At 45.7% G+C, this 25,356-nt stretch overlaps 1 protein-coding gene across 2 annotated transcripts in view; it reads left to right on the top strand.

Moving 5' to 3' along the window:
• Positions 1-25,356, top strand: part of AATF (apoptosis antagonizing transcription factor) — a 108,081-nt gene that overhangs the window by 53,339 nt on the left and 29,386 nt on the right. For both annotated transcript variants that reach the window (XM_075904776.2, XM_075904775.2), the window contains 2 exons: positions 20,379-20,446; positions 22,911-22,991. In XM_075904776.2, coding sequence (XP_075760891.2) covers positions 20,379-20,446; positions 22,911-22,991 — 149 coding nt within the window. The remainder of the gene's footprint in view (positions 1-20,378; positions 20,447-22,910; positions 22,992-25,356) is intronic.

The raw sequence follows: 25,356 nt of genomic DNA, 5'->3' as shown, positions 1-25,356 counted from the left end.
TGAGTTTGTGACAAATCAGCTTCCAGATCTCAAACACTCATTAGGGTGCTTCTGGCTCAGTTTACTTTCCTTCAGGGTTGTAGAGTCATTTAAATCTTAACAGTCTGGCTTTTTTTTAATTTGAGGGCATAAATTTATCCTCCGGTTCCAACTAAGGGTATGTTTAAAACTGTTACTGGTCACATGCTGTGCTTTTTTTCGTGTGTCTCAGGTATTTGATAATGCCATAAACAAGTAATTACTAATCCAGTGAACTATTAAAAGTCAATAATGGTGAAGAATAGAGAGAAGGCTAGTTTTCTGACAAGCTGGTTTACCTTAATTAAACCACTGAGTGATTAATATGGACAGCTGATCTTGTGGTTTTAATTAGATGCATTTAGAGTTTTGTGTGAATAAGAGATGTCTCGAACCATCCCATAGGTTAATGGCAATACAATACTCTTATCATAGGCATGTATCTTTCAAATGGCTCAGTAGATGGCTAATAACACGTTTTAAAGCTTGATTTGAAACTTCTCCTAATGGGGTGTTAGAAAACGGAAACTCAGTGTCATTAGCCTTTTTCCATATAAAACTGAATTTCTACGGAGTACTAGAAGATTTACCCGGCGTTGCTCGGGTCCTTAACTCAATTAATTTTTTTTTTTTAATAAAATGAAAATGTCCATGCTTCATTTAAATCACTGTTCTGGGATGGTGCTGGGGATGAGGGGTTCAGTAGGCAGGTTGCCCCAGGGAGAGAGGAATACCCCAGCCCATTCTCACTGCAGCAGCTTGGGGCCAGGTGAGAAGTGCTTCTCCATGGCCACTGCAGCTCCAGTGGGTACCAACTGCAAGAGGAGTAAATGTCCCGTGGCTGGGGCAGGCCCAGGTTCACCTGCCTCCTGCACGCCCCAGCCAGAGCGCGCCAAAGCAAACGGTGCACTTCTCCCTCGCTCCCTGACGAAGGGGAACAAGCAGCAGTGTTCCTGTAGAATTGAGGGGTGGGGGAAAGAAGAGGAGGCTCTGGGCTGGGGCAGTCCCACATACGGGTGGGACGCTTCCCCTGCCAGCCCCTTTCATTTTCCTGGTGATTCTGTCTGGTTCTATGAGAAGCAATCCCATTCCAGGCACATCCCATTATCCTGGAACAATCATACCCTGACCTTGCTTTAAATTATGATAAGAGGGGACTGGATACTACTGAATTTGCATCACAAAATAGGTTACAAAAAACCCAGTGCAAGTAGTTCCATGGTGATTTTTTTAAAAACAATAAAAGTTGTCAGTGGGCCTAAAATTTCCCCATCGCTACTGAAAACTCAGCGTTGTGTTCATTCATGGGAGCTTGAAAGAGGAAACCACAGTCCAGTTTTCTTGTCCAAGTAGAGTGAAGTGCAAAAAGTAATAGGAACTTAAAGTAGATGTTAATCTTTCACGCATTATGCAGTTTTAAATAATTATTTAATAATTTAAATAACACCATATTAATAACATAAAGGAAAAATGAGATTTTCATCTCTACAGTGTCCAGCCAAAGAATGGAGGGAAAAAATCTAGGAAATTTTAAAATCGAACACCTACTATACATACACTATGACGGGAGCTAATTGAGCTACAACTAATCAGGAAAGAGAGCTTGGAGTTATCATGGATAAGTCTCTGAAAACGTCCACGCAGTGTGCAGCGGCTGTCTAAAAAGCAAATAGGATGCTGGGAATTATTAAAGGGATAGAAAGTAAGATGAAGAATATCTTACTGTCCCTATATAAAACTATAGTACACCCACATCTTGAATACTGCGTACCGATGTGGTCGTCTCCACCTCAAAAAAGATATTTTGGCATTAGAAAAGGTTCAGAAAAGAGCAACTAAAATGATTAGGGGTTTGGAACAGGTCCCATATGAGGAGAGGCTAAATCATAGAACCATAGAGCTGGAAGAGACCTCAGAAGGTCATCCAGTCCAGCCCCCTAAAGAGACTGGGACTTTTCAGTTTAGAAAAGAGGAGACTGAGGGGGGATATGATAGAGCAGGGGTCACCAACCAGTAGATTGGGATCTACTGGTAGATCTTGGAGCTTCTGACAAGTGATCTTGACTAGTTTGACCAAGAGGCTATCAAGTGCCGTCACTTCAACTGTCCCTCCCCCCACTGCTGCTCATCTCCTGCCCTTTGCCTTGGAGCTGCCCCTCCCAGTGGGGAGCCCCCTGCTTGTTGTGCAGGGTAGGGAAGGGCAGGGGAGGGAGAGGAAGAGTGCTGATGTCAAGGTGCCCCCTCCCACTCTGTATCCTTTCTCCACAGAGCAGAGAAGGGGCACAACAGGACCTGGGATAGAGCAAGTTTGCTGGCTGCTTTAAAAAGTGGGCCAGGGCAGGGGTGAGCCTGCCTTAGCCCCACGGAGCCACCAGCAGTGCCCAGCTGGAGCCCACATCCTGAACTCCTACCCCAGTCATGAATCTCCTACTGCACCCCAAGCTCCTGCCCTAGCCCAGAGCACTCCTGCATCTAAACACCGTCCAGAGCCTGCACCTAGAACCCCTTTCTGCATGCCAACTGCTCCACCTGAGCACCTCAGAGCCCCTCACACTCCACATCTCTTAATCCAAGACCAGAGCCCTCTGCCCCAGCCCTCTGAAAGTGAATGAGGATGGGCAAGAGAGGGAGAATAGAATGAGCAGGGGCAGGGCCTTGGAGAAGGGACGGGAAGAAGGTGGGCAAGAATATTTACATTTGAGGTAGATCTTGGATTGCACTTAAAATCAGAAAGTGATCTCACGCTTAAAAAGGTTGGAGACCACTGTGATAGAGGTCTATAAAATCATGAGTGGTGTGGAGAGGTGAATAAAGAAAAGTTACTTACTTGTTCCCATAATATAAGAACTAGAGGATACCAAATAAAATTAATTAAAGAAAGTTCTTCACACAGCGCATAGTCAACCTGTGGAACTCCTTGCCAGAGGAGGCTGTGAAGGCTAGAACTATAACAGAATTTAAAAAAGAGCTAGATAAATTCATGGAGGTTAGGTCCATAAAAGGCTATTAGCCAGGGGGTAGGAATGGTGTCCCTGGCCTCTGTTTGTCAAAGGCTGGAGAAGGATGGCAGGAGACAAATTGCTTGATCATTCTCTTCAGTACACTCCTTTGGGGCACCTGGTGCTGGCCACTGTCGGCAGACAGGATACTGGGCTAGATGGAACTTTGGTCTGACCCAATATGGCCGTTCTTATGTTCTTACGAAATTTTCAAATCAGGCGCAATAATTTATCATATGCTTATCAACTTCAAGTTCAGAGCAGGAGTAATCCCTTTTCTGGATGTTGTTACATCTTTTTTCTGATGTAATTTTAGTCGAGGTCTACACTAGACATGGCAGCTCGGCTTAAGGTACGCAACTCCAGCTACGTAGAATATGTAGCTGGAGTGGCCTTACCTTAAGCCGAGCTTGGTGGCATCTGCATAGCAGGAGGCCAACGGGAGCTAATACTCTCATTTGCTTCTCTTGTTCCTGGCAAGAGCAGGAATACCAGACGTTAGCGGGGGTGCCCTCTGAGTTCAATTTAGTGAGTCTTAACTAGACTCGCTAAATTGAACTCCAGACAAATGGATCGTGGAAGCAGTGACCTTCTGTGTAGTGTAGATGTGGCCTTAGCAGGTAACAGGAGGAGCAGTGAATGTTGTATTATTACTGCTTACCTTGGAACAGAAACTAAGCAGACTTTTCTACCTGATTTGATTAAAAACAAAAACCTTCTCAGGAGATATTGGGGCTCTGTGGGACAAGAAAAAAAGAATTTCTTGAGCTGTTGGAAAGATTTCGTGTTTAAAACAAAAGTGATGCACACAGAGTACAACTTTTAAATGATTAAAATTGCTTGATCTCCACTAACATACATGATCAGCTGGTTAATTTTAAAAGACAGAGTGTCCTTCTGGAGAAATCTAACTGTCCCTGCTACTAGATTTGGCTTTGCTTTGGTTAGGGAATGACAAAGTTTTTGATTAAAGATGGGTCTGTCCTGCTAAGTCCTAGTGTAGAGTGTGTCATGGCTTGGGCATGTACAGCTTGTTGGAGTTTTTTTTTTAATTTTGTGTATTGGAACAAAAGTGTGTGTCTCAACTTTCTACTAAGAACAGTGAACACAATGTGAAATGTTGCTTCTTTTGTCCTGCATTGTTAACTGTTATATTCGTTGAGTGTTAATTGGCTGGTAGACCTCCTGTTTCATATTACTAGTACATGGAACCTAACTTGGCTAAAGTGACTTTAACCTTAAAGTAACCAGTCTCAGAGGGGTAGCCATGTTGATCTGTAACTTTAAAAACAACAAGCAGTCCTGTGAAACCTTAGAGACTAACAAATACATTATATCATGAGCTTTGGGTAAAACCCACTTCATCAGATGAGTGATCTGATGAAGTGGGTTTTACCCATGAGAGCTCATGATATAATAAATCTGTTGGTCTCTAAGGTGTCATAGGACTACTCATTTTTCTTAAAGTAACCAGAACACCATGGCACACCTCAGTACATACATGGCTTAGTGAATTAAAAGGGGGTGATACAAGAACTCAAACACAGAGCAGCTGGCTTTGATGTAGAGCAGTCTGAAGCCCTGGTTATTTTATAACAAGCATGCTCAGTGTGCCTTTGCTAATTGTACACAGGATTTCAATTGCAATTATGATAAAATAACTTTTTAGTCCCAATTATGTTTCGAATGATAATGAGCTACATAAACCAAACTAGTTCTTACAGTATAATATGACAACACCTTTGGGTAGCTACCAGGTCTGTTTCATCCTAACATGCCAGGTGGGGTTTTAAAAGGCAGCACTTGTTAGTCACACTTAAATGCAATGGCATAATGCTCAAAAGTGACTGTAAAGGACAACATTAGAAACAAAGCTAGCTTTGATCGACAGTCGTACGTTGTATATACACGAGAGTTCAATCATAGGTCACAATTGTTCTCGAATAATCTCCTAATGGTGTTTTCTAAATCCCTGTGCTTCTGGGATGTGTAGCTCCTTAACATTTTCCTCTATAGTGTTTTAAGGGTGACTTTTTTCAAAAGCTCTGTGGTGGTCCAGTTACCCTCACTGAAGTCGGTGGAAATTTTAATGTTGATTTGGATGAGAGCAGAGCAAGGCTAACGCTGGCTGCGTTTGAAAATTTCACCGTTCATTTTTTTTTCTGTGCCTGACTTGGTTATCTGTTTTGGTAGCAATTGTGGATTTGAGGCACGCTCATATTCTGAAACATTTTTTTTGGATATGTGGAAGCATGGTCGAGAATTCTGGGTTCTGTTCCAGGCTCAACTCTTGATGTCATCTTTGGCAAATCACACAACCTCTCGGTGCCTATATTAAGAGCACATGATGAATTACGTGTGTGTGTGTGTGTGTGGAAGGGGGGATAACTAGTTTTAATTAAGACTTTGAGATGTGCTTGGATGAAAATATTCTCTTGGTGTGAAGTGGTGGATTATAGCACCAAGTCGACCTGTGGTGTGGGAGCATTTTTAAGAGCGAGGGTGCTGACACCCTCCCCTTACTCCTGTCTTCCTCTCCACTCCACCTCTTCCAGCTGAGACCAGGAGCAAAGCGGTGGCATGCAGGGCCAGCATCCAGGACTGGGCATGGTGAAGGCAGCAGAGCTCCCCATTGTGCAGGGCTGGCAGCCAGGACCCCAGATGTGGAGCTGTCAGCAGAGCCCCTGGATCATGGGGTGGGGGGAGGGGGGCCGGCAGGCAGGAGCTAGGTCCCTGGGCACAGGGCTGGCAGCAGAACTGTGACACATAGGGAGGCAGCCTGAACCCTGGGTCCTAGGCTAGGAACCCTGCACTGCTAGTTCTCGCACCTAAGGATCTATGTTATATCATCACCTGGAGTGCTTTCATTGCCTGAAGAGGGGCAGCATGAGGGCTTGAGAGCCAAGGCTCGCCGCTCTGTGCCTCTCCATGCTGGGAGTCCAGCTGTCCCCAGGCTCTCATAGAATCACAGAACACTAGAACTGGACAGGACCTCGAGAGGCCATTAAGTCCAGTCCCCTGCCCTCATGGCAGGACCAAGCACCATCTAGATCATCCCTGACAGATGTCTATCCAACCTGCTGCTAAATACCTCCAGTGACAGAGATTCTACAACCTCCATAGACTATTTATTCCAGTGTTTAACCACCCTGACAGTTAGGAAGGTTTTCCTAAAGTCCATCCTAAATTTCACTTGCTGCAATTTAAGCCCATTGCTTCTTGTCCGATCATCAGAGGCTAAGGAGAACAATTTTTCTCCCTCCTCCTTGTGACACCCTTTTAGGTACCTGAAAACCACTATCCTGTCCCCTCTCAGACTTCTCTTTTTCCAAACTAAACAAGCCCAGTTCTTTCAGTCTTCCCGCACATGTCAAGTTTTCTAGACCTTTAATCATTTTTGTTGCTCTTCTCTGGACCTTCTCAAATTTCTTCACAATATTCCACTTGAGGCTTAATCCATGCAGAGTAGAGCAGAAGAATGACTTCTTGTGTCTTGCTCACAACACTCCTGTTAATGGCTCCCAGAATCTTGGCTTCCCACTTGCAGCTGGGAATGTAGAGGCAGGTGCCTGGGATTCTTGACTCCTGGAGTGGGGAGCCTTCATGCATCAGCCCGGCTGGGAGTGGGGAGCTAGGACAGCTGGTCTTTAGCTGCCTGTCTTTCTTGTCAATTTCAGGGCTCACTAACTACATAGACATAAGCTTTATGCCTCCTGTGGAGGTGTAGTTATGATGTTGGTGTAGTAGGGCATTTAGGGTATGTCTACACTGCCACCCTAGTTCGAACTAGGGTGGCTAATGTAGGCATTCGAACTTGCAAATGAAGCCCAGGATTTAAATATCCCGGACTTCATTTGCATGTTCTCGGGCGGGCACCATTTTTAAATGCCCATAGTTCGAACTACCTGCCCGCAGCTACACTCGGCACGGACTAGGTAGTTCAAGTTAAAGCTCCTAATTCGAACTACCGTTATTCCTCCTGTAAGGAGGTTTCACAGTAGTTCGAATTAGGAGCTTTAATTTGAACTACCTAGTCCATGCTGCATGTAGCCACGGGCAGGTAGTTCGAACTACGGGCATTTAAAAATGGCGCCCACCTGGGAACATGCAAATGAAGCCCGGGATATCTAAATCCCGGGCTTCATTTGCAAGTTCGAATGCCTACATTAGCCACCCTAGTTCGAGCTAGGGTGGCAGTGTAGACATACCCTTACATCAGTGGCATAAGGCTGTGCTGAGAGACTGACATAATTAGATCAATATAAGCTGCCTTAAGTCGACTGAAATGTGTATTGTTGACTAGGGATGTGAATGGTTAACTGGCAAACCTCACCCTTACTGGTGATGCTTACTGGTTATGCTTAACCAGCAGGAGCTGGAGCATAAGGTTTAACTAATGAAACGGGATTTTACATCCCAAGTGTTGACCAGACCTGAATGCTAACAAGCACACTTGTAGCCATTAACCGCAGCAAAGGTCCCCACCTGGTAGCAAAAGCAGGTAATTTTCGTGTGGATCACTTGATTTCATTCCTTTACAGCTATAAAATGCAGATCTGGTCCCCAGATTACACCTGGCTGGACCCAAAACAGTAGCACTTAGGTGGATCATGGACCTATGGCTCAGACTCACAAATGGAACTTTGAAGGCTGCAGTTTTGTTCATGTATTAAGGGGAGAAGCGGTTGGGAGGCGTTGGTGGGTGGATAACAGCAAATTATTCAAATCAAAGCCTTTTACTGCTGATATTGCTTAACTCCAACTCTGTCTTCACACATCAGGGCTTAATGCTGATAGTGATTTACTTACACTTCCTAGTTAATAATTAGACATTGGGAGACACCATATATCACTCCTAATGGAATATATGGGGTCTGATGAGAGTTTTCTGTTTTGACTAATAAATTTTAGCCAGAATCACCAGGCTTAATGAAATATTACAGCTTTGGAAGTGTTTTAGGTCTTGTGCTGAAAAAACAGTGTTACTTTATTCAGTAAATGAATTTATCATTCATCGTGTATCCCAAGCCTTAGCTGGCTCTGTAGCATGGGCTGAATGCAAGACTGTGAACTAGAAAGCGGAAAAACTAATCAAATCCTTAAAGACCAGAGGCAGCCAGGCAGGTCTAGACTGACTTTTTCAGTGGTAGCCTCTGGCTACATCCACTTTGATTTTAGTAACCATTGTTAGCATGATTTATAACTTCAGCTTTAAGACTTGCACTATTTAGATGTAATAAGATGCTTCGTGGCTTTTATTTCCATTTCCTAATTTCCCTCCTGTCCCTGCTTTTCCCCCCCCTTCTCCTTTTCTCGGTCCCCCACATCCTCTCGAGTCTTACAGCTGCCCTACACTGAAAGAATATTTCACCTTCATTTCCCAGGTGAATTAAACAGACTCTTTCTTGACTGATGCTTATGGACCTGTTGGCCCACGGTTCTGCTGTTTACAAGCTTTAGCCTCCTCCTGTTGTTGCGTGTAACTTACCCCTGTTAACGCTAATGGGAAGGATTCCCTGTGCAGAATAATAGACCACAAAGAGAATAGAAAGATGCCTGCTGTATTCCGACAGCAAGTGCTCTTATTCAGTTAATTCACGTAAGAGCTTCCGTGACCAGGGTCCCAACGTGCTGCAGAGTCCAGATTCTCTTGTCCTTGACACTCTCACTGCAGCACATTTGCATTGCCAGCAGGAGAGTGGTCTTGTCTAACCAGCATCTGTGGCCAGGGCTCTGATAGAGGGAGACCCCTCTCACTTGCCACTGCATCAGAAAATTCCTTCAAAGCTTGCAGTAACAAATGCTGCTTGTTGTCTTTCTTGAGGGTAGCTTTAGTTCCACCCTTTAGCCACCAAACTCCAGATTTGGTGAGCCACCCGAAAGGAAAAATGCCCTCTGCTGAAAACGTCTTGCTGTGCATTTTGTTTGAGTTTAACGTCAGGGTATGGCAGTAGAAGTAGCCCAACTGATCTTGCCTGGCATGGCAAAGGCACCTTCCCAGATATTCAGGTCCCAGACTGCTCAAGGATGTATAGATTGTCCTCCAAAGCTAATGCAAAGGGCTGCACGGGAATGTTAATATTTGCAATGACCCATCCCATAATTAGGAGGCAAGCAATAGTGATGTATTCCAGGAAGCTCCTTCAAGAGTGCCATAGCGCAGTGTGGACTAGAGATGTGAAAGGTTAACCAGTCACTGGTGGGGGTGCTCTGCAGGGGGCTGGGAGCTGGTAGCCAGAGCTGGGAAAAGGAGCCTCATGGGCCGGGGGCTGCTCCTGTGCTTAATTGGTTCAACGTTAACCTTATGTTTAACCGGTTAACTGATTCATCGGGATTTTACATCTGTAGTGTGGAGTGAACTTTGATTCCATACCTTATGGTCACAGTGGTGGTGTTAATCCATTCAAGAGCACATGTCCCTCCTGAGAGCGCTCAGGTTCAATGCAAATGTTGCGTGCAGATGGATATCTGAGGGTTGGCATTGTACCTTTCAGCAAAGCAACACAGTAGAAGCGCATGGAGCCTAGGGCATCTTCAGGAACTGTTTTTTTGTTTGTTTGTTTTTTTCTGATGCATATTAGCAATCAAACAATGACAGAATCATTTTAGAAGCTGTGTTGATAGATAATTGGACGATCCTCTTGTATTTATGTACTCCGATGCAGTCTTCTGTAAGTTAGCATTTGTAATGAAAACTATAATACTTTAGAGGCAAGGCGTTTGTAGTTAAAGTTTTGACTAGTGGAGTCCTTTCTAAATAGACCTTAGATTTCTGATGTTTGAGAAACTTTCTGCCTGAGTTTTGTCAATATAACAATACATTTTGTAATTATCCTGCAAGATCTTGTTTTCCTAATTTGGAACAGAAAGTCTCCACAGATGTATTCAGAGCTCAGTGCAGGTTTAAACAGTAAGTGATTTAGAAGTTAGCATGCACATTGGGCAGGTAATGAATAGAATATATATTGTGTGTGTCTCGTGAATCCGATTGATGGGATCCTGTCAACGCTTCCAAAGCTCCTACCATAAATTGCTGCCATTCTTACTTTGATGCTCTTTGGATATCCACAGTGCAGTCACACACGTACTCACGTGTACTTACTGTTTTATAAGTAGAGGGAAGGTCTGTAACTTATCAAAAGGTGTTCATCTTTTTTTTTGGGGGGGGGAGGTTATGCCCCCATTTGCTTCTGGCAGAATTACAGCCTGAATAATGGGCTAAGTGGACCATTGTTTCAATCTAGTATAATTAGGGCCCTACCAAATTCATGGCCATGAAATCTGGGGGGGTCTCATGAAATCTGGTCTTTTGTATGCTTTTACTGTATACCAGTGTTTCTCAACCAGCGGTACAAGTATCCTCAGGGGTACGTCAACACAACTGAAATTTGGAGAAAACTGAATTTTTGTTTTAAGTTTTACAGCGCTTTATTATTTTTTGTACTTTTTACACCCAAAACTTTCATCGCCCACCCTGCTACAATTAAGTTGTTTAAACAAATCTGTTGCAATGGTAGGAAAAAAAAAGTGTGTGTCTGAAAACTGTAGGTACTGGGGGTACTTATAATTTTTTTTCTTTAAAAGGGGGTACTTTATTTAAAAAAAAAGTTGAGAAACACTGCTCTATACTGTACAAATTTCACAGGGGAGACCAGTGTTTCTCAGACTGGGGGTCCTGACCCAAAAGAGGGTTGTGGTATTGCTATCATTATTTCTGGGCTGTCTTCCGAGCTGGGTGCCTGGAGAGGAGTGGCTCTTAGGCTGGGTGTCCAGCTCTGAAGGCAACACCCTGCCAGTAGCAACGCAGAAGCAAGGGCAATAATATTATCCGATGCCACTCTTACTTCTGCACTGCTGCTGGTGGCGGCACTGCCTTCAGAGATGGGCTCGAGTGCTGCAACTTCCCCCTCCTGCCATACACACAATAACCTTGCAACCTGCCCACAACTCCTTTCTGGGACCCCTACAATTACAGCACCATGACATTTCAGATTTAAATTTCTGAAATCATGAACTAGATGATTTTTAAAAAATCTTGTGACCATGAAATTGACCAGAATCGGACAGGAATTTGCTGGTGTCCAAGTACAGGCAGTCCCCGAGTTACGCGGATCTGACTTATGTCGGATCCGCAGTTACGAACGGGGTTTGCTGCCCATCTCCCTTGTCTGCTGGAGACCAGCAGACCAGGGAGACGGGGAGCAAAGCCGGGGAGCACGCGGGCAGCGGACAGCCCAGACGCGCCGCGGCTGTCCCGCTGCCGGCGTCCTCAGAGGCTTTGCTCAGCTAGTACGCGCCTCCCCCCCCCCCCCAGCAGTCCAGGCTTTTCTCCGGACGCCTGTGGTAGAGCAGCTGGGGTGCTGCTGGTTGGTCCCGCAGCGCCACTCTGGGCGCTACTGGACCAACCCGGCAGCACCACAGCTGCTCTGCCCCAGGCGTCCTGATTCAGCCGCTGCTGGTCAGTTTCAACAGGCTGAATCTGGACGCCAGTTCCGACTTACATACAGATTCAACTTAAGAACAAACCTACAGTCCCTATCCTGTACGTAACCCGGGGACTGCCTGTATATTATTCCCTTTGGGTGGGCTATAATGGGACCTCTGAATAAAGTTGGATAATTTGACATTGAAATAGCTTCCATGTTCAGCACAGAGATGATTCTTTTGATTAAACTGTAATCACTCACTAGTTTGCTTGTGTTTTTTGCTGCTGCGAGCCATCCCTCTATCTTTTGGAGTAAAATATAAATGTGGGAAACATGTAGAAATGATAATATGAAGTAGATGTATGCAGTTTGTGTATTTACACAATTGCATATATAGTACTAGAAGACTTACCCAGCATTGCAGGGTCTTTCAGGGCTGGACCTTGGGGATGGGGAGGAGGTGCAGAAGGCTGGGGGCCAGGCGTATGTTCTGTCCCCCCTCCAGACCTTCTGCCTACCCGGGGCCTGTTTTCCTCTCCCAGGTCCACCCCAACCCACCTGGGACCATGTTTCCCTCTCTTTCCCCTCACTCCTCCTCTGCACCTCCCCAGCCTGCCAGGGGCCTGTTCTCCCTCCCATGCCAGCTCACCCAGGCCCTGTTCTTCACACCCCTCCCACTCTACCCCTGGTGCTGTGGCCAAGAGCTGAGGGGGGAGGGGGGGAAAGGTTTGGGGCAGGTGGACTACTTACTGGTGTGCTTAAAGGCAAGATGGCAGAACCCCAGCCCTGTTGGCCACTCCCTTGGTGGTATGGCTAACCCCCATGGTCGCTCTGCAAAATAGTTCTTCCTTGTAGGCTCGCTGCCTCCAGTGACCACTCTCATATCCTGTCCCTCCGAACAGCAGCCCCTCCCTTTGCATGTAATGGAAAACAGTCCTTTTCCCAGGGCTTCCAGTTGTCTTGGCACAACCAGACCCTGACTTTGCTTTAAGTTAGGAGAAGAGGAAGCTGCATCCCAAATTTTGTAGCTTTAGTTCTTACTGTTTAGGAGGAGTTTTTGAGCAAATGGACTTACAGACAGACACTCTTGAAAATATAGATAGATAATGTCTTAGGGGTAGATACTGTTAATGTGCATAACAGGGCTTCAGCAGTTCTCTTCTTACTGGTGAGGTAGATCATCTCCCGAGGGCCAGTGCCCTGCAATGCAAACCAAGGTAGTCTTAACACCAATGGCCTTGTGATATAGTTAGGGTGTATATTCCCAGCTTGTATGTGGGGGAAACCTGAGGTACAAAGAGATCAGGTGACTTTCCCAAGGTGGTGCAGTGAATTGGCATCAGAGTTGGGACTGGATCAGGTTGCTTAACTCACTGTCTGTGCACTAAACTGTGCCGCTCCTAAGTTTTGTATCAATGCAGTTATTTATACCTCTCCGTGCTGGAAAGGACAGTGCTCAGATAACTATTTTCCATGCTGTGGATAAGTGGCTAGTGTTCCAGAGAAAGGAATTGGGAATTTTCATAGTAGTAAACGGAAAAGGAATAGAACAGGAAAACTGCCTTTTATTCTTTAAATTTGCTGATTGCATCATTGGGCTGCAGTATCCCAGGGTCTGCCAGCCCTACCCAGTAGCTTTTCCTATGCATTTATGTCAAAGAACCAAGAAAAGAGGGGAGGGTAAACGCGACATTGCTAGAATTGCAAGAAACCACTGGAACGTAGCCACACAATTTCTTCCTGCTTTTGAAACACTCCCTCCCACCTTGCTTCTGACAGAATATTGACTAGAAACCAAGATCCCATTTTTGCTTAGCCTTAAGGGCAGCCGTTTACAGAGTAGCAGTGTTACATAGGTTTACTGTGTCGTATGTCTGTGTAACACTGGATTTGGATCTTGTATTTAGCTGCCAGAAGTGACTGTGATGAAGTGGGAGAGATAAACTGATAGATTGTGTGCCAGAAAGATGTTGGGAATCAATCAGATAAACAGGGCAGAGAAATAGCTTGCTGTTTTCTAGTGATAATAAACCAGTGGCCTCTGGTCGCTGCATTTTTAAATGTAATTGCTGCAGTAATAATTTTCCAAAATAAGCAAATGAAAAAACATCATGGGAGGTGTTCTTAATTATGCTTGAGTTGTCTTTTCTCTTTTTCAATAAAATGTATGACTTTTGAAGGTGGGGGATGTATAAATCTTCCTTTTGTTGTTGAAGTCTCTACTTTGTTTAAAAGAAAAAAGAACCCTCAAGAGCTATTTATAGATAAATGTTGGCAAACATTTTTTCCATTGTATACATACAAACAGATGCAAAAATATTTCTGATGATGATGATGATGATGATGGTAGAAATTCATGAATGGACAAAGTAAGAAAAATGCTGCTTGAGAACTTGTTAGAATTTGATTTGACAATTTGCTTTGCATATTTTGACATGTTTAAGTTGACAAAATTTGTGTTTAATGGTTACCAAGTTTAAACTTTTTGAATTTCCATATCTGCTGTCATTAAATAATGTGTGACTACCCCCCATAATTTTCCACTGTGGTTACAATTGATATAAAAATGTTAAAAATAAACATGCATTAATATTCACCAAAATTATATAAAAATAAAAATCAGATTCTGCCGAGTCTATTTATATCAATTTTTCTTCTTTCTGTCTCTCTTCATTTTCACTTGCGTATTTCAGTGATTTGGCCATATTGTTAGAATCCACACAATGCAGTAATTTCTTATATAGAGCAGAGTTTGAGCATTACGTTGGAGTGTAATGTCACAGCTGTGTTGGATTTGGGGTACAGAAGCGCACTGGAGGCTGGCTGTTGTAAATGGCAGTTGTTTGGAGGTGAAAGGGCGTGTGTACTGAGAAGGAGCATCAACTATTTGGCATTGCATCATGGTCTCACAATTCTTGTCCCCAGAGTTCTGGCTGCCCGTTGGGGGTCAGGTTTGTACTCATTCTCTCACCTTGCCTGCATGTAATCCTTTGGGCAGGGCAGCACTGAGACTGCTCCCCACCAAGGGCCACTGATTGAAATCTGTGGAAATCTTTTTAATGATTGCTATGGAACCTCATTTGGCCACTAGCCTGCAGCTGCTTGCTGTGCAGGAGAACAAGGTGGGGGATGCACTGCTTTGCAAAAGGCAAAAAGACTATGCGAGTCCTCAGTTTCTTTTGTGCATCGAATGCCATTTGAGATGGGACTTGTTTGTATTGATTTAGGTGAAATATGTGGACCAGAGGTTTTAACATAAGCCAGTCACTGTCATTAAACAGGGTCTGGGGTTTGGCATATTGAAACCTCACCCTGTTGAGTATCCTGGTAAATCCACCATTAAAATGCCTTTTAACTTTTTATTAAAAGTACAGAAAAGTGAAAGAGTTAAAGCACTTGAAACGATAATAAATGATTAAGACTTTCATTTTAACACCATTTCTTGGGGTATGTCTACACTACAGCGCTAATTCGAACTAAGCTAATTCCAACTAACGCATCTAGAACTAAAAACTAGTTCGAATTAGCGTTTTGCTAATTCGAACTAGCGCGTCCACACTGATTGGACGCAGGGGCGCATTTAAGGGCGGCTGAAACCAGTTCTGGCAGGGCATCAGGTCAGTAGTTGCTTTGTGTGGCTGCTGTCTGAGGCTATCTGAGGCTCGTGCTTAAAGGGACCCCCCTGGACAGCCGGTTCTCAGCTTTTCCGCTTGTTTGCCAACCTCGCCGAGGGACAGCAAAGCGTTGGTCTCTGTGCCTGTCTGTGTCGGTGCTTCCTTTCGGGGACGCCGCCGCAGCTGGCAACATGGAGCCAGAGCTCGCCCTGCACCTTCTGGTGCACTTTCTGGACTTGCTGCTGCAAGCCTGCCAGCAATGGCTGGAGGCTGCCTGGCACCACCTGGTGCACGTCAGCCCCCTGCCTCTCCGCCTGAGGGCCGTGGAGGAGCCGCAGCGGCGCCCAGACGCCGGCATGCCCCGCCGCATCTGGCGTCTGGACACCAGCAGCGACTGGTGGGACCGCATCGTCCTGCAGCGCTGGGGAAGACCGACAGTGGACCCAGAATTTCAGGATGAGGAGGGACACCTTCCTGGAGCTCTGCAAGTGGCTCACCCCTGCCCTGCGCAGAAGGGACACTCGCATGAGGCCCGCCATCCCCCTCCAGAAGTGTGTGGCATCACCCTCTGGAAGCTCTCCACGCCGGACAGCTACCGATCTGTCGGGAACCAGTTCGGCATGGGGAGATCCACCGTCGGAGCAGTGCTCATGCAGGTACGGCACTCATCGGCCACTGGACCGGGAGGGGGGCTGCAAGGAGGGGATGGGCCGCCCCAGGGAAAAAGGGGGGGGGAGGGAGGAGGTGAAAGTGCCCCGCACCGGTCTCTCCCGGCCATATTACAAGCCGCCCGGGGGGGGGGGGGGGGGTTGCTTCCGGGAGTAGGGCACGGGGTACTGCCAGGGCACGAACACTCCCAGCCACCCGGGCGCCCCACTGATTCGCGCTTTGCTGTGTCTCTCCGCAGGTGGTCAGGGCCATCAACCGGGTGCTGCTCCGCAGGGTGGTCTGCCTCCCCGACCCGGATGCCGTCATCCAGGGCTTCGGCGCCCTGGGCTTCCCCAACTGCGGGGGGGCCATTGACGGGACGCACATCCCCATCCGTGCCCTGGAACACCAGGCCTCCTGGTACGTCAAGCGCAAGGGGTACTTCTCCGTGATCCTGCAGGCCGTGTGTGACCACCGGGGACAGTTCATGGACATTAATGTGGGCTGGTCCGGCAAGGCACACGACGCATGGGTGTACCGCAACTCCTCCATGTGCCAGAGGCTGCAGGCCGGGACCTTCTTCCCCGACCGCCACATCAGGGTCGGGGACGTGGACATGCCCGTCTGCCTGGTGGGGGATGCTACCTACCCCCTACAGCCGTGGCTGATGAAGCCCTACACGGGGCACCTCAATCCCTCCCGCCAGGCCTTCAATGCCAGGCTCACCAGGGCCCGCATCGTGGTGGAGGGGGCCTTCGGGCGACTGAAAGCCCGCTTTCGATGCCTCCTCACCCATCTGGACCTCGCCGAGCACAAGATACCTCCTGTAGTGGCAGCATGTTCTATGCTGCACAATTTGTGTGAGAGAAAGGGGGAGGCTTTCCTGCCAGCCTGGATGGCTGAGGCTGACCGCATGGCTGGCCACTACGCTCAGCCCCGCACCGCCGCTGTCTGGGAAGCCCACCGGGGGGCCGTCCGGATCCGGGAAGTCCTGCAGGAGAGCTTCCTGGTAGAGGAGGAGGAGGACTGAACTCTCCCTGCATACCCCACTGGGGCCTTCTTCCACCCTCCCTCCCTTTCCCTTTCCCCTTCCTAACCACCCTTCCTAATGTCAAAGACACCTGTTTTGGCAAACAACATCTCTTTTTATTTAACATAAGTGGGGTGGGGGGACGGAGGAGTGAGGGTGGGAGAGAGGAGGGGGAAACCTGGGAGGAGGGAGTTGGAAGGGGAGGAAAGGGAGGAAAGGAATGGAAAGCTCGGGGGTGGGGGTCAGCATGCCTCTCCCGTATTGCAGCACTGCGGGTGCAGGGGCCTCGGGGGGGAATGGGTGTGGAGGTTGGGGCAGGAGGGACGGGGACTGCGGGGGGAGCAGGAGCAGGAGGAAGCGGGAACCGGTCGAGGAGGCTCTGGATGTGGCTTCTGAGGGCACGGCCCTGCTCCTCCAGCACCTCCAAGCTCCTCTGGCACAGCCGAAGGTCGTCCTGGACCCAGTGGTCCTGGATGCGGAGCTGGTGATCCAGGAAGCGGAGGTGCCGCCGCTGGTAGTCCTCTTGGTTCCTGGCTCTCCTGCTGGCCCGGGCATGGGCGGCTGCTGCAGGCGGGGTGGTGCGCCCTGCAGGCCCAGGTGCTGCGGCTGTGGTGAAACAAGAGCAGCGGTCAATTCTCCCTGGGGCCCAGGTGGGTGAAACCCAGCCCCCCTCTGCAAGGCCAGGGCCCCTGCATGACACCCAGCTGCTGCTCCGTGGTGGGCAAGGCCCAGGCGCACGGTCCCTGGGCTCCCTCTCCCCCAGTCCCCCGTACACATAAGGGGAGCATGATGGTACTCACATGTGGAGGCCTCCCCGGCCTTGGATGACACAGGCGAGCGGCTCAGTGGGGTGCCTCGGGGGTCCTGGGTCCTGGGAAGGCTGCCGCCAGGCTCCTAGCTCTCGGTGTCCTCCTCCTCCTCCGTGTCAGGGAGTGGTCCCTCTGCCCCGGGGTCAATCACCACCTGGGGGGCAGGGACGGCATGAGCCCCCAGGATGCGGTCCAGAGCCAGAAAGTGGAGGCAGGCCTCCGCGTCGGCCCCTGGCAGGCAGTCCCGGGAGTAGGACTGCCGCAGGTCTTTAATCTTGCAGCGGACCTGCTCCCTGCTTCGGTGGTGGCCTCTGGCTGCAGCTATGCAGCTGTAGACGGCCGCGTTCCTGAGGCTAGTGCGGAGATCGTGGACATTGGAGGCTTCCCCCCAAACCTGGATGAGATCCACGATCTCCGCACTAGACCACGCGGGCGCCCTCCTCTTGCGTCCCCGGGCAGGCTCCTGGGAGCCGACAGGCTGGTCCCGGGAAGAGGGGGAGGGCTGGGGGGCATCGGGTGGCTGGCTCATGGGGTGTCAGGTGCAGGGTCTGCTGGCACGGTGCTGGCAGCCTTGCAACTGGCACAAACGCTGTAGCCAGCCCGTGGCCCTTTAAGGGCTCTGGAGCCGGGAGGGGGGCAGTAGAGTTTGCCTGGTGTTGGCCAGAGTGGCCAGCAGGGCAAGCTGGGAAGGGCTAGCCTCCCACTAGTTTGAATTAAAGGGATACACAGCCCTTAGTTCGAACTAGTAAGTTCGAACTAGGCGTTAGTCCTCGTGAAATGAGGTTTACCTAGTTCGAACTAAGTGCTCCGCTAGTTCGAATTAAGTTCGAACTAGTGGAGCGCTAGTGTAGCGCCTATCAAAGTTAATTCGAACTAACATCTGTTAGTTCGAATTAACTTTGTAGTGTAGACATACTCTTGTTTCCTTTCTGGTTAACTTTAGAGATTTTTAGAAGGAGCCCCCTTCCCCCACACCCTACCTTGTTTGACAATCTCTTAAATCATATTAAAGGTGGTGACATCTGTCTCTATGGGGAAAAGAGAGGAAGCTAGTAGAAATGAGCTGCAACTGTTAAAGTCTGATCCTATTTCCTCTTCGGTGACTTGGTACTTCACATTGGCCATGAACGAAATGGCGATCTTTTGAGATGTCTGCAACTTTAGACGTCTTATTGCATTTATGTTTGTTCTATATGAGAGCTATACAACATGTAATGAATGTGTGGCTTGTGACGCTAAACATACATTGGTCAGGCATCCCAAACTGCTGCATATGACACTCTACTGCTTGTAGGAAGACACACACCTTTCCCCCGGAGTTTGGAAAGCCTGTTTTAGCATCTGTAAATGGTCTGTAAAGCATGCTACTATCATGCCCATTCTCAGAGCAAGTGGGTTTGCCTTACCAGGCTGTGGCTCTTTATTTTGTGTAGGTTTTGGTCCTTTGTTTTAATATTAGTAGAGGAAAGTGTGGACTGTGGGACAGAGGGATCATTGCAGCTCCAGGCATATTACCCCCAAAACACCCACCATTAATGAAAGTAGTGACTGTAATTCTGCATAACCTCTGAAAAGTCTGCCCCTTTTCTGCCTCCCAGAGATCAAAGAACTAGGTGAGCCACACCCCCTGCTGGCTCTGATGGCGAAAGAGCGGCCATATTTGTTTTTAATGCTTCCTTTTGGCCAAGGCTGTGTGGAAGGATCTAAGCATATTACTTTGTTGCGGAGTTACCACTCTTTCTTCAGGTCCACTTGAATCTTAAACTAAAAAGCTACTCAATATCATCCTTTCAGTTCAGACAGTGGAACCACCTCCTGGATCACTGCTAAGTGTAATTATGGGAGGCACTGTATAGCCAGGAGTTGCAATATACTGCTCTCATGGAGGGAAGAGGAGTCCAAGGGAGATTGCTTGGCATATTGGACCAAATTCTGTAAGTGGGTGCAGTTCCATTCAAGACCGTAAGAACAATATTTACAATGGGACTAGACAAAATAAAAATTTAATGTATTTGTGTAGACATAAACTCCCTGACTTGGACATGTTTTTACATATTTTTCTGATTTTTGTATGACACTACCCATGAGTTGCATTTTCGTACACCAGCTAGGACTCTACTGTTTGCATTGTAAGAGTACCTGCAGTCTTCAGCCTATTCCACTATTTAGCTCCCCTAAGAAATGGTGCTGAATTCTGAAAGACGACTTTGTGTTTTCAGTTACTGGCCAGCACTGGCTGATTCAAGACCATTCTGCTCATGTAAACTTAATATCACTAGTTCATTGTCCCATTGGAGAGAAATGAGTGTTTGATCCAGTTTGCTACAAGCATCCTTTCTTTCTATATCTGCTTGACCTTCTCAGTTGATACAGATGGGGCGGGCGAAACTAATCATAAAATGATGAAGGGAATGCTGCACTAGTCATTGATCCATCTGAAATTAACTGTAGCACAATAAGTCTTCCTAATGGCATTCCGTTATAAGCTCCAGTCATGGGTGTTTTTTTTTCTTTCCTAAAGAAGGGGTTAATATGGACTCATCTGCTCTTTTGCCACTGGGTTTTGTTTTATTGATTTTACTGTTTTCAGAGCAGTTTCCGCCATGTCACTCAGATTTCCTGCTGTCTTTTAGAGCTAGTTGGGGCTAAGAAAACAATAATATCTTTTGGTATTTGGACAGTGTTTCTCCCCCTCCCTCCAACCTTCCCTAAAAAAGTGTCATGAGGCACACAAATTCCACCTATCTTCCTTAGGCTCCTTTGAAAGTCTCACACTCCATGCTGACCTCCATTGACTGTGATTTTACATTTGGTTATTCTCATCCCTCTTTTAGCTTCTTCGGGAACTCATAGAACGGAAAACCAGTTCACTGGACCCCAACGATCAGGTGGCGATGGGCAGGTAAGTGTTAACCAGCTTCACCCCACAGTCACTTCGATTCCATAAGTGCAGAAATTCCCCAAAGTTCCCCCTCCTGTTTCTGTATGTTTTTGCCATTAACTTCCTCAGGAAAAGTTGGGCATAACAACAAAAGGAATGGTGGCTGGTTAAAAGGAATGGTTCAATATCAGCTAGGCAGCATATTCTCAGTGAGGTCTTTATGGTTCTGGGGCTCATTGCCAGAATTTGTATTGGCTGGTCTTCAAGCCATATGGCAAGGCCCCCCCCTTGTTTTGCCCAAAATTGGAGTGGCATGGGGGTTTGATTAGGGCTGGGAAGGACGGACGGAGACAACTGGGATATGCTGGAATGGGAAATGCTTCTGGGAGTTAGTATGTTAGGTAAGAGCAGCAGTGCTTGTACTGCCTTTTAGCAAACTTTGGAACAGTCAGATTCAGTTGTTGGTGCAGCACCTAGAAGAATGGCAATAAATAAACCAACTAAATCACCCCAATAATAAGTAATGGCTTAAAGACGATGCCTGAAAGCATTATTCCTCTTGCAGCCAGACTTATTTCTTTTCACTGCCCCTTGCACTCTTTCTTGCTTTCAAGACCAGGTTTTCCTGTCTCTACTTTCTGACTCCGAGTGTGAGGAGAAGAATCTAACTGTAGCTTGACAGATGTGCTCTAGATTTAGCGACTGGTGAAATTTGGCATCCGATTAGGAGCTCTGATTTGTCATGTAAAGAATCAAAGTTGGCATATTAGTGCGGTTCCCATGTGTGTATCTTCCCTGCTGTTTTATTTTAAAGGTGAAGTACAATTAAAGCTCCATGCAGGAATGTTGTGCACCAAAAATAAAATGTATGCTTTGAGGGGAAGCTCTTACTACTTACTCTAATTCTGTAGTTAGAAAATGCAGAAAATTCCACATACTGCTTCACGAACAGTATACATTTAAAGAACCACAAGCCATAATTTTAAAAGCATAAAAAGAAAGTAAAACTGAAAAGGCTAGAATAAAATTCTCCACTGGAAAATGATCCAGGAATGTATGTGTATGGGGGGGAGAAAGGGAAAATGCTTTATGAAATTTTGTGTTAGCAAAATAAATTTTATCCCTGTGAAATATTACTTGAATTTTAGAACAGTAGGTCAAATTTATTTTGTGTATGTCTGGAATATTATGGAAAGCTATTCACAATAATTTAATGTGGTATAACCAAAATTACATTTAAGTGGTGATTACATTGTACATTTATCTGACTTTACAATAAAATAGATTACAGTAATTAAGATTATATTAAGATTGCGGTAATTGGATTTTGCTAGATTTTTTCCCCTGATATTGAGTTTTTTTTGTATAAATTAGGTAAGATGACGCTTGTTTCTTTTCCTCCCCCTTCCCTCCCCCCTCCCAAAAAAAGTAACTAGTAGCCATAAAAACTACTTTGACTTGGGCAAATTCTGTATGAGCAATTGAACCCTCCCTTCTAAACAGTGTTGAGAAATAAGCAGCACTTTCGTAATTTGCATGTTGTGTTCCTTTTTTTTTTTTTTTTTTTTTTAACAAGAAATGCACTTGACACTATGCAATGATTTTTAGCAGGGGATTTGCCAGTTGCTGTAGTTACTGGTTATGGGGAAAAAAACACTTTCTTGTCATTTTATATATGCTTTCTGAAAGCCTGGAAGGAAACTAATTCAAATGGAACTGCTGTATAATGTTAAATCTGTTTATAAAGTTAGTTTGACCCTTCCCACTTAAAGAACCAACTGCATATATTGCTTATGATAAATGAAGATAGGTAGACAATCTATTCTACTGCATGCTTTCTTTATACAAAATAGAACTCCTAATAGCTGTTGAAACAAAAGCAGTACACCTTTAAGGCTTTTTTTACAGGCCTCAACATTTATTTTTGAAGAAGAAAATCTTTTGAATTCTAAAGATTATTATTATTATTTATTTTTTTAAGAAAAAATTATCCATAGCCAAGGCAGAATAAAAACTTAGGGCCAGATTGTACTCTCTCTGACTTTTTCTTGCACATGGGACGTGAATTCCCACTGAATATTGATCATTGCATCAAGACCAGGCAGGTTTATCTGTCTTCCAAAGAATGACTGAAGCTTCAGCCTCTGAGATCTGCCAGAGTTCATGGTCATCTGTATGTAAGCCCTTCATCGCTAACATTTCCTGTGCTCTCCCAATTGTACCTATGTATTCGTCCTCGGGAAGACTGGTGTTTGCTAATGAAAGTTAGGGCAGCATTCTCTTGCCTTGGAGTTCCAAACAGGGCTTGGGAGAGGGACAGTGCCACAGTTATTTGGGTTTAGAGTACCCGGTTTTGGCCAAAGAACAATGCATTTGATGTTTTAAAATTGTATTTCTGTTTTTACCATTGTCATCGTCTTCCTAAAAACCGGCATGATAAAACAGCCCTAGCAATGATACATAACCACCACTTTGGATTCCCTAGGCAGTGGCTGGCCATCCAGAAGTTACGAAACAAAATTCAGAAGAAAGTGGACCGAAAAGCCAGCAAAGGAAGGAAAATCCGGTGAGTGGCAGCTTCTTCCAACTACAGAAAATTAGCTCTTTGCACCCATTGTAACCTGCCCTGCCTTTGGCACCAAAAAGATTTGCTAGATTTGTTTTGTCACTGCAAAGTAGAGGATGTTGCTCTGAGACATACCTGTTCGGAAGGAGGGAACTCTTAATGAACCTAGATCTTGCAATCAGTTGGATATAATTGGAGTGGAAATTGCCCAAATCAGTCCATACAAGAATGTTTCATTGGGCATAAAAGTGTTAGGGAGAGGCTTTCAGAAGTGCATAAGATATTGAGGAGCACGAGTCCAAATGAAAGTTAATAGGACTTGTGCTCTGAAATCCTTTAGGTCAAAATTTACAAAAATATTCTAGTGGCAAAAGATGTGGATAGGTATGTATGGGAGATTACAAAATGCCTGTGTTAGACACCTGTGATAGACTTTCAGTGGGAGTTAGGTGGCTAATGGAACTTATAAGAACACCTATCTGCATTTTTAGGCACTTAAATTCTTTTGCAAATTTGGCCCAAAATCACAAATTTTTGTGATCTTCTCCTTCTGATGTTTGATTTGCAAAGTCTTCCAGATTGTGGGGTTAGAATGAAAAGTATGGGGAAGAGCGGGGCTTTGTTTCCCTTTGCAGAATAGATGCGTTACTCTCCCTGAGTTCAAAGTGACTGAATTGTAGAGGGAGAGTTTTTTGTGGCATGAAGACAAGCTAGAAAGCTGAACTGTTTCTTGAAAAATCTGCAACATTAACTACCCCTTTGTGAGTAAACTATAAATCTTGAGTTTAGATGACATCTGATAGAAAGTCAGTGGAGTCAGCGTGGGTCAAGCCTGGCATAACCATTTTTAAGATAGATGTCAAAAGATAATTTATTAAAAGAAGGAAGAGCTACTTTGTTGGCCTGAAAACCCTGTAATTATTGACTATCAATATTCTTTTCTGTCAGCATCACACATAATTGGATATATTCATGATTCAGTCAAAACCACTGACAACATCACATAACTGAGTCAGATTCAGAAACCTTTAGAAATAATAGGGCAAGTTTCTCTGAGTGTGAACCAGGAATTTATTCCTGAGAGATCAGAAATACGTCCACATTCGTGGCTTTGTTACTTGTTAGCTATCTTTTTCAGTGAGTTGCACTGACACAGGAAGAAAATATTAACTATTTTCTTATTTCTGTCTATTATTTGCTGATGTATGTAATTAATACACAATTAAATCCTATCATCTTTCCAGGGCAGTCTGGTAGACCGGGTTGGCAACTGGGAAGGAGGGGGGCTTCAATTTTTGGCTCTGCTACTGGGACACACTGTGTGTGTGTCTCACCTTGAGTGATTCACTTAACCTTCACATCAGCTTCCTCCTCTACAGAACGTGGATAAATGTCACTTATCTTTTGTAAAGCACTTGGAGATCTGGGTGTGAAATGTGATGTGGAAGCAATAAAGATTAATTGCTATCACATGTCATTGTAATCCAGTATCATTATGCTACCTCTTGTTTGGACGAAGGGCACTGTGTAAGCATAAAATGCTATCTAGGTTTCTCAAAGCACTTGTAGATGCCTCAGGCCTTTTACCACTGAGGAAGATGAGAGCTATCTCTATTTAACAGATGGAGAAACTGAGGTACCAGAGGGTGAGGTGAGAATTGCCTATGGTCACATAGTGACTCTTGGTGGAAAGCAAACCCAGGAATCCTGTCTCCTGAATCCCTTCCCTAACCCATTAGACCATATAGATTCCTGGGGTGGATATCTATGAGATGTATATTTCTGCTTCTCATGGAATAATTTTGCAACCATGAATTGGGATGTCTCACTGTGTCTCTTTTAATACTTTATATCTGATAAGCTGGGGTTTTGGAAGCTCACATTTTAAAAGTATGAGAGAAACTAGAGCTGGGCAAACAATTAATGGTGGACAATTTATTGGCGTAATTAAGCCCTTTTTTCCAATTTACAAATTATCCCTGAACGTACTGCGATTTGGACCAATGCGATTTGGACCATACTGCGATTTGGACCAATATCACTTAAGTGACCCTATAGAATGAAATTTGTTAACTTATTTCATCCTACTGATTTTTTTTGTTGTCTGTGGCATATGTTTGCCCTAAGTCACGGTAATCTTTCTGCTCTCTGGTTGGATGACTCTGCCGCATGATAAGCAAGTGGTTGGTTCTGTTAGGAATGACAAAGACCCGTGTTTGTGCACAAAGGTCCATGTTCAAGGGTGAGTGTGGTTATTTGCATGAAAAGCTGTTTGGTGATATTCATGCAGCTAAAATGCTCTCCAGGGAATGGCCCTGGATACAAGAACAAAAAGGAGTGCAAAGATGCCCAAGTGGATAGGTGG

The sequence above is a fragment of the Pelodiscus sinensis genome, chromosome 21 (assembly GCF_052426305.1).
Source record: "Pelodiscus sinensis isolate ZL-2025 chromosome 21, ASM5242630v1, whole genome shotgun sequence".
Lineage (NCBI taxonomy): Eukaryota > Metazoa > Chordata > Testudines > Trionychidae > Pelodiscus > Pelodiscus sinensis.
The sequence above is the reverse complement of the archived record's forward strand: the minus strand, read 5'-3'. Positions and strand labels throughout refer to the sequence as shown.